The sequence below is a fragment of the Pundamilia nyererei genome, unplaced genomic scaffold (genome assembly GCF_000239375.1).
Source record: "Pundamilia nyererei isolate P.nyererei 1_Seehausen unplaced genomic scaffold, PunNye1.0 scaffold00112, whole genome shotgun sequence".
Classification (NCBI taxonomy): domain Eukaryota; kingdom Metazoa; phylum Chordata; class Actinopteri; order Cichliformes; family Cichlidae; genus Pundamilia; species Pundamilia nyererei.
Genome location: NW_005187513.1, coordinates 184,266 through 192,942, shown reverse-complemented (window position 1 = coordinate 192,942; position 8,677 = coordinate 184,266). Strand labels below are relative to the sequence as shown.

The following is an 8,677-nucleotide window of genomic DNA, read 5'->3' as shown; positions in this document are numbered from 1 at the left end:
CACATAAGTAACTGCACATTTTCTTCTCATGTCAGGATTGTGAGAGCTGGATTTCCTGCTTTCCTCTTCATTTCCATTGTCATGTCAGCCCATCCTCTGCCCATTAGCAGAGTTCGCTGTGTGATTTGATGTCAGCTCACATTTATTTCCACCTCTGTTTCCACTAAACGGTTAATGGTGGCAGTAAAAAATGTTTTATCTGTAGATGGCCAGCGACAGCACGGAGACCAGTGAAGCAGGAGAGGAAGAAGAGGAGCCCGAGGGAGACAACGACAGCAAGGAGCGAATGCCTTTTATCCATTAGACCCAACAAAATCCCACTGCAGCACACCTAGAGACACTGGAGAGGCAGCACAGTTTCACCAGAGCAACACAACCCCACTCGTGTGTGTTTGTGTGCATGTGCTGTATGCATGAATGTATGTATGTGCAGTATACTTTAGTGCCTCTTGTCCGTTTCCTATTATGTGTCAATTGATTAGTCTAAGCAAAGGATAGGATGCCACAATGTGCAAGAGCCATTTTCAACACAGTGTTACATTATATGCTGTACTATGAAGTAATTACCTGCTAGCCAATAATATGAATAGGTTTGTGTTCACTTTATAGTTAACTGCATCTGCCCACAGTTTATTAAATTAACAGCAAACCACATAAGCATTTAAACCTGCCTACCTGCTATTCTCGTTTTATGATTAGCACCCCATGAAATAGATTAAGTAAAGCGCCTAAGTGTCAAATAGTAACAAGGAAACATTTCTAAATATTTCACAGCACAGGGGGAAAAAAGAAGTATTTTTCTGTGCTCGGCTGTGAGAATTAAAAGCGAACAGTTGAAATAGGTTTGAGAAAGTGACCCCAGTGTTCTAATTGTTCCGATCAAGGGAGTGCATCCCTTTGTTGTGTTAACTAATATGTAAGCCAGGAGAGGCAGAAAAGACTGAGTGTAGATATTTGCATGACATTTTATGCTAATGTGCCAACCTTATATTATGGGATCACTAGTGCCTTTGAGCTACAAACAAGTGTAAAATACTTGAAATGTATTCCTTATGTGCAGTTCACATTGAACAAACAAACAAAAAGTTATTTTTAGGTGGAAAATGAAGTGTAATCTGTTTAAAAAAAACAAAAACATCATTGGATCATGTAATAAGAGGGATTTGGACTTATTTTTCCCACTGAACTGTATATTCAGAATTTACATAATGTGTAACACCACGATTGTAACATTTATTGTTTCCGATCAGAAAACCATGAACAGATTTGTAAACACTTGAGTAGAACAGGACAAATTTCAATTTATACCTGCGTCAAAATCCTGGTTTTTCTTGAGCATTAAGTAGTTAGTCGGACTCAGACTGCAGTTTAAGGTATTTAGAGTCTCTAGCTTGCCTGTCTGACCAAAGTTGTTTACTTGCTGGTGCCTCACAACAAAAGTGCCGTAAAACTCCATAACTGACGACGTATTTTTACAGTGAGCTCGTGTATGAGGCTGATTTAGGAACACTGTGCAGCGCTTTAGTTAAGTATGGCAAGCTCTGCCTTTACTCTGCAAGTACACCCACCTACTCAGATGATTTTATTTTTGAAACTTGTGAGAATCTGCTACACTATTTCAATTTCTCTAATTACGCTACCTTGCTTACTCGGTGTGTTTGTATTGGCTAGTTGTCTGAATCCTTCATCATTTTAGGCTCATCTACAAAAAACAACACAGGATGTCAGTGTTTTGTAATTGAAAAAAGTAGAAACTAGTCAATGTGTAGCTTAAAAGTTATGAGTAAACACTGCATGCTTTGAATGTGATAAACAGTGAAGAGAAGATGTTCAATGGGTTTACTAAAGTGATCAGATAAATTATATCCTAGACTTGAAATTTAGGGCGTTATTTAGACAATTTGGGGAAGAAAATCTAAAATTCGATGCCTTCAATGTCCCTGTTAGTGTCTGTGTGCGTGAGAGAGACAGTTGTATGTGTATTCATATTGCCTCGTTTAAAAAAAACAAAAGAAAGAAATGTGTACAACTTGTTCAGCACTGTAGTGTGTTCACAAAATTCCTCAAACTATGGTTTACCTGTGATATATTTTTGTCACATTTTTGTTGTGTACTTTCTTTGAGCACTGCTCTGTTTACTTGAATAAATTTATCTGCAAAGCATTTCTTGCGATTTTGACTCGTGTTCAGGTGCTCGTTAATGCAAATGTCTAATCAGCCAATCACATGGCAGCAACTCCATTCATGTAGGCATCTAGATATGGTTATTATGGTGAACATGGTGATTTAAGTGACTTTGAACTCGTGCTTTTTGGTCACAGATGGGCTGACTATTTCAGAAATACTTTGTTGGGTGAAAATGTCTAGTTCATGTCAGATGTGAATAACTGATTACAACCAGTATGAAGAAGAGCATCTCTGAATGTCCACAATATTGAAACTTAAAGCAGCCGCACTACAGCAGCAGAAGAACAGACTGGGAGCCACTCTTGTCAGCTAAGAGCACGAGGATATAGTTCACATAGGCTCACTAAAATTAGACAATGTGAGATTGGAAAAATGTTGCCTGGCCTGAAATAGCTACAGTGATTAGAGCACGCTGTAGGTATTTCAGGTACTGCGCTGCAGTGGTTTGTATCATATCTATAGACTCCAATTTGTGCGTGTAAATGGAGAGTCGTCTTCACATGGTGTTCCACAGGGTTCAGTGCTAGGACCAATTCTGTTTACATTATACATGCTTCCCTTAGGCAGTATCATTAGAAGACATAGCATACATTTTCACTGCTATGCTGATGACACCCAGCTCTATCTGTCCATGAAGCCAGATAACACACACCAATTAGTTAAACTGCAGGAATGTCTTAAAGACATAACGACCTGGATGGCCGCTAACTTTCTGCTTCTTAATTCAGATAAAACTGAGGTTATTTTACCCGTCCCTGAAAATCTTAGAAATATGGTATCTAACCAGATTCTTACCCTGGATGGCATTACCTTGGCCTCCAGTAACACTGTGAGGAACCTTGGAGTCATTTTTGACCAGGATATGTCCTTCAATGCACATATTAAACAAATATGTAAGACTGCTTTCTTCCATTTGCGCAACATCTCTAAAATTAGAAATATCCTGTCTCAGAGTGACGCTGAAAAACTAGTTCATGCATTTATTACTTCCAGGCTGGACTACTGCAATTCATTATTATCAGGATGTCTGAAAAGCCTTCAGCTAATCCAAAATGCTGCAGCAAGAGTACTGACAGGGACTAGAAAGAGAGAGCATATTTCTCCTGTTTTGGCTTCCCTTCATTGGCTTCCTGTTAAATCCAGATTTGAATTCAAAATCCTGATGCTTACATACAAGGTCTTAAATAATCAGGCACCATCTTAGCTTAATGACCTTGTAGGACCCTATTAGAGCACTTCGCTCTCACACTGCAGGCCTACTTGTTGTTCCTAGAGTATTTAAAAGTAGAATGGGAGGAAGAGCCTTCAGTTTTCAGGCCCCTCTTCTGTGGAACCAGCTTCAAGTTTGGATTCAGGAGATAGACACTATCTCTACTTTCAAGACTAGGCTTAAAACTTTCCTTTTTGCTAAAGCATATAATTAGGACTGGATCAGGTGACCCTGAATCCTCCCTTAGTTATGCTGCAATAGACGTAGGATGCTGGGGGATTCCCATGATTCATTGAGTTTTTCCTTTCCAGTCACCTTTCTCACTCATTATGTATTAATAGACCTCTCTGCATTGAATCATATCTGTTATTAATCTCTGTCAGCATGTCTTTTATCCTGTCTTCCTTCTCTCACCCCAACCGGTTGCAGCAGATGGCCGCCCCTCCCTGAGCCTGGTTCTGCTGGAGGTTTCTTCCTGTTAAAAGGGAGTTTTTCCTTCCCACTGTTGCCAAAGTGCTGCTCATAGGGGGTCATATGATTGTTGGGTTTTTCTCTGTATCTATTATTGTACGATCTACTGTACAATATAAAGCGCCTTGAGGCGACTGTTGTTGTGATTTGGTGCTATATAAATAAAATTTTATTGAATTGGTCTGACAACTCTTGATTTCTGCTGTGACATTTGAAGGGTAAGGTCAGAATTTGGTGTAAACAGCGTGAGAGCATTCCTCATGTCAACAGTTTAGACTGCTGCTGGTGCAATGGTGTGGGGGATATTTTCTTAGCACAATGTTCGACCTCTTGGTAGCAACTGAGCATCATTTAAACACCACGCCGTGTCCATCTCTTAATGTCGACAGTGTACCCATCTGATGGTCTACAGCAGGATAACACACCATGAAAGTAAATAATGCACCAAGGAAGAAATTCAAAAAGGAATGAACATTGCAAACAAAGATGAACACAGGGTTATACACTACCAGGAAACAGGTGGGGATCGGGGCACAGCTGAAACTAATCAAGACAAGTGAAGACAGTCAAGGTGGGGCTGAGAATCACAAAGGAGAAAAATTGCAGGTAAAAAACACCTTGAAAGTAAAACAGGAAGTAACCGGATGACCGAGAGGAGAAGAAAAGGGTACACAAGAGGGGAAAGGGACTTACAGGGAAACCCATGAGGAGATGGCTATGAAATCAAAGCAGGGACTACACTCAAAATAATAATACTCATAATATACCAGGATAGAAAAAGGAAGAAAAAACCCCCAAAACAAAACAAAAACTGAAACATAATATCAAAATATATTAACAGGAATCTGAAACACAAAACTCATGACATACAAGTAAATCAGATTCTTTGTAAGCCTTCAGTGTTGCACAAGATGACAACAGCATCAGGGATTTCTCTTTAAACAGAGAGCTGAAACACAGTTGTGTTGCTAAAGAACATATGGATCTCAGAGGAGGACAATGGTGCTTGTGTCTAATGACGATGGTGGTCGAACATTACTCCGTTTCATTTTGGCTTTTGCTGTGATTTCCCCCCAGTTTGTTTGGTCAGAATCAGGAGTGCACTCTAGGCAAAACTGCTGCAAACGCCGCCTTATTTGAAGATTCACACACATTTGGTCTTGAGCAATGAGCAATTATTAGTCAAACCAGAAATAACCTGCTACGTAGCTTGCATTCGAACATCATACATTAATGTGCTTGCACAACTTTATTCCTGCCACTGAATACTAAGCAACAAGTCTATAAAAGCTCATTTTGTAGGATTGTTTGTTTCTCACACATTCGCCGCATCATGTTGACATATATGCATCTATATGTATTAAATTTCTTAATAAATAATTGGAATGCATTATTCCAGAGAATATGTCACTCAGGGGGTGGATGTATTATTAAAAAAACAGTTTGAGATTCTAAAATAGGAAAACGTGCTTGAACTGGTTTTGACAGTTGAATAGCTATATTGAGCAAATATGCCCAATAGTTTTTTTTTCTTATTTAGCTCCCACTCCCATCTGTATACATCTCCCTCTAAAAATAACTCGCCTGCATTAAAGCTGTAAACTGGACTTCTAATAGCAGCCTTATGTTCAAATATTGCATAACTGTCCCTGTGATTGAAACAGGCCTAGAGCTAGGCTGTATGGATGTACCAGGTATATTTAGTTGCTTAAATTTATTGAAGTGGTTGGTTAAACCTTTCCTGAGCACAATGATAATTCACTGCCAGGCTGCATCATTTGACACTTAAGAGGTGGTATAAGTTTTCAAGTCTCAAGTTGATTACGTCCAAACTTAACATGTGAAAAGAGGAAGAACACTCTGTAGTATTGAAGCAGTCAATGGATTTCAGGTTTGTTTGTGAAATGAAAGTGAATGCTTCTTAGCGCACCTTGTCCCAAGTAAATATTTATCTAAAAATAACTCGACACAAGGAAATCATTATTGGCCTCCACCCTTTTTAACCTCCCTCACCTCCTCCTGATGTCTGGGCAAAAACAAACACATTTAGAGCCAATACAGGGAAAGGCATACAGAGGACCTGTATATATTGAGCAGCCTGCAGAGCTTTTGGTTCCTTTCACAGCAGCACAACGTGGGCCACTGTGTCCTGTATGCTGGCCGCAGATATGGCACGCCTGGGCCTCCCTGTCTTCCTCGTCCTCAGCTTCTCCTTGCTCCACATCTGCAACAGTGGTCCATCTCGCACCAGGAAGGCTGTTTCACCTCGCCAGTCTGGAGGTAATTGTATAAATCCTATCAAATCATGGCTTTATCTGACCTGTGTGTGTGTGTTTTTTTCTTAATTGTCTCCTCCTTGTGCAGCTACAGAGGAGGAGGATGTGATGTCACAGCTCCAGAGGTTGTGGCAGGAGGTCAATTCTCTGAAAGAGATGCAGGCACTGCAGACAGGTATTAGTGAGAGCGTTTCTGCATTCCTGATAAATTTATATTAATGTACAGACAAGTAAGACGAGCAAGAGTGTGAACAGTGCTGCATTTATAACTTAATAGCCAGAGTTTAAAAGTCAGAGTGATTCTGTAATCTGACGCACATTTCATATCAACTAAAAAAGGAAGAAAAAATAATAATCGAGACGCTTTCACAACATACTCCTATAGTGTGTAAAATCCATCAACTGCTGCTTAAGTGCTAATGTTTGAATTCAATATTTTGTCAGATATTAGCAGTGTCATAGAAAGTCCTCGAGTCTCTTGGGAGGTTTTCCACCTATTTGATTTCAAAATCTGAAGTCTGAGAACAGCACTGGATTTTCTGTGGCCGAGAAGAGGCTGCTGAGGATGCTGAAGAGCAAATTATTCTTTAATCAGCTACTGAGGTCAAGTTACAGTTGACCATTTCAAATTCCCTCAACAGAAGGAATTTAAATCTTTAACAAGGATTTCTTGAACACAAAGTGAATGATTTAATGAAAATCAATGGGTTAGAAGAGACTTTGAAGAAATAAAAATGAAATTAATACACAAACTCAAAAGGCTAATTCTGATATAGCATACCAATTTTCTGCTATATAAATTATGAAAACTGTTGACTTTTTCTGTATTAATTAAAGAGAAATGTGCCTGAATATAAACTTGATAATTTCTTGAAATTAATATTTAATGAAATTGATCAATACAGCCTGCAGACATGAAGCGTACCCCTAATTGTAGAATGAACCTTATGGTGCCAGCTTATCAGCAGAGGGCAGCAACACTCCAAGAAGCCTTTAAATGCAAAGTAACAGGTTCACTTGCAAGCTGCATGATGGTTACATGAATAGTTCTTGCAATGTAATTTGATGGGACTAGTTTATAGTGTTACTTTACCATTCATTAATTCATGAAGTAAATGCTTTGTGTTTTCAGTGTGTCTCCGGGGCATCAAAGTTCATAGAAAGTGTTATCTTACAATTGAGGAACCCAAACATTACCATGAAGCAAATGAAGACTGCATTGCACAAGGTGGAACTCTTGCAACACCGCGGGACATGTTGGAAAACAATGAACTGAGAGACTATGCAAAGAGGAGTGCTCCCGGGTCTAAGGACTTCTGGATCGGTGTGGCAGACATAGTGAAAGAAGGCGAGTATGTCGATGTCAACAGCCAGCCAGTCCGCTTCTTTAACTGGGATCGCTCCAAGAAGCAGCCCACAGGAACGAAGAGGGAGAGCTGTGTTGCCCTTTCAGGGGCTGCACAAGGAAAGTGGTATGATGAGGTGTGTCGCAGCCTGAAAAAGTACATCTGTGAATATGTCATTCCCTGAAGCCAGAAGTGGAAAGAAGAAATTAAATAAAAGGATGTTGACGATTTGATGATCACTGATGCAGGTTTATTTGACTAAAACTGTACAAACCCTTGTGTCTGTGATAGGAAGTTTTTTTCTCTGTGGTTATTAATTGGGTTCTAAAACATTCAAATATTCAAAATAGTAACTATAGGTGGATTTTATATGAGTTCTCTGTGATACAAGAACTTTATCTTCACATGAAGCAATTCCCAATGGCTTGGACATCGACTGAGCAGATCATGAAATTAAAAATTATGAGTGAAATTTCACTGAAATAAACAAAAATGTAAGCTTCTGTTGTTTCCTGGAAATTATTTCATTTCACCATTACTTTTCTACATTAGCTTTAGTCTATTAATTTCATCATTTTACACTTTACATTAATGCAACTCCATACATAAGTATGAGAAAGTTCCTCGGTGCACACTTCAACTTCTCATGGAGTATTTTTGACTGTTTCACATTCATTGGTGTGAAACTGCAACAAAACCCACAAAATGATAACATTTTGTTTTATCGGGAAATGTAACATGTTTGAGGGACCCTTGTTGCACAACAGTCATAAAATGTACTGACTTAAAAAAAAGTAGCACAAGCAGTTCTGAATGTTGAGTAACGTTTAAACATTTCCTGGCTACAATCTATAAGAGGCCTGAGCAACACAGCAGGGCTGTGATAAAACTGGAGTTGCAGGCTCAGTTGTGCTCAACATTTCAGATTTTTTATTGCAGTGACACAGAATAGAGCCGTTATCACACCTTGAACCTTCGTGAGGTGACAATGTCAAATATTTACCCCTGTTTGCTCCAAATTGCTGCTGCCACACTGCAGTGCAGTCCGGTTATAGGAAAAATATTTTTGGTCATCTAACTACAAAACACCAGTTTAACAATCTACAGATGAGAGTTCAGCAACTACTGTGTCACTGTCCGCCACATCTGCTCTTCAGTCACAGCCAGCTGAGATGGTTGAGATGGCG

The 8,677-nt window shown here is 39.3% G+C and overlaps 2 protein-coding genes across 2 annotated transcripts in view; both read left to right on the top strand.

The window, feature by feature from the left end:
• vat1l (vesicle amine transport 1-like) overlaps positions 1 to 2,157 on the top strand; it is an 11,433-nt gene extending 9,276 nt beyond the window's left edge. The window contains exon 9 of the mRNA XM_005741583.2: positions 206 to 2,157. Within this exon, the coding sequence (XP_005741640.1) occupies positions 206 to 304 (99 nt within the window). The 3' untranslated portion in view covers positions 305 to 2,157. The remainder of the gene's footprint in view (positions 1 to 205) is intronic.
• A 3,839-nt stretch (positions 2,158 to 5,996) lies between these two features.
• clec3a (C-type lectin domain family 3, member A) lies at positions 5,997 to 7,983 on the top strand. Its single transcript, XM_005741582.1, has 3 exons — positions 5,997 to 6,148; positions 6,233 to 6,319; positions 7,277 to 7,983. Exons 1-3 carry the CDS (start codon positions 6,022 to 6,024, stop codon positions 7,672 to 7,674), a joined length of 612 nt encoding a protein of 203 aa, XP_005741639.1. The 5' UTR covers positions 5,997 to 6,021; the 3' UTR covers positions 7,675 to 7,983.
• The last annotated feature ends 694 nt before the right edge of the window (positions 7,984 to 8,677 follow it).

Bases quoted from the DNA above. Each gene is read 5' to 3' on its own strand.
- clec3a (XM_005741582.1), top strand. From the start codon at position 6,022: ATGCTGGCCGCAGATATGGCACGCCTGGGCCTCCCTGTCTTCCTCGTC. The intron at 6,149-6,232 runs GTAATTGTATAA...CTCCTTGTGCAG, and splicing joins TTCACCTCGCCAGTCTGGAG to CTACAGAGGAGGAGGATGTG. The intron at 6,320-7,276 runs GTATTAGTGAGA...TTGTGTTTTCAG, and splicing joins GATGCAGGCACTGCAGACAG to TGTGTCTCCGGGGCATCAAA.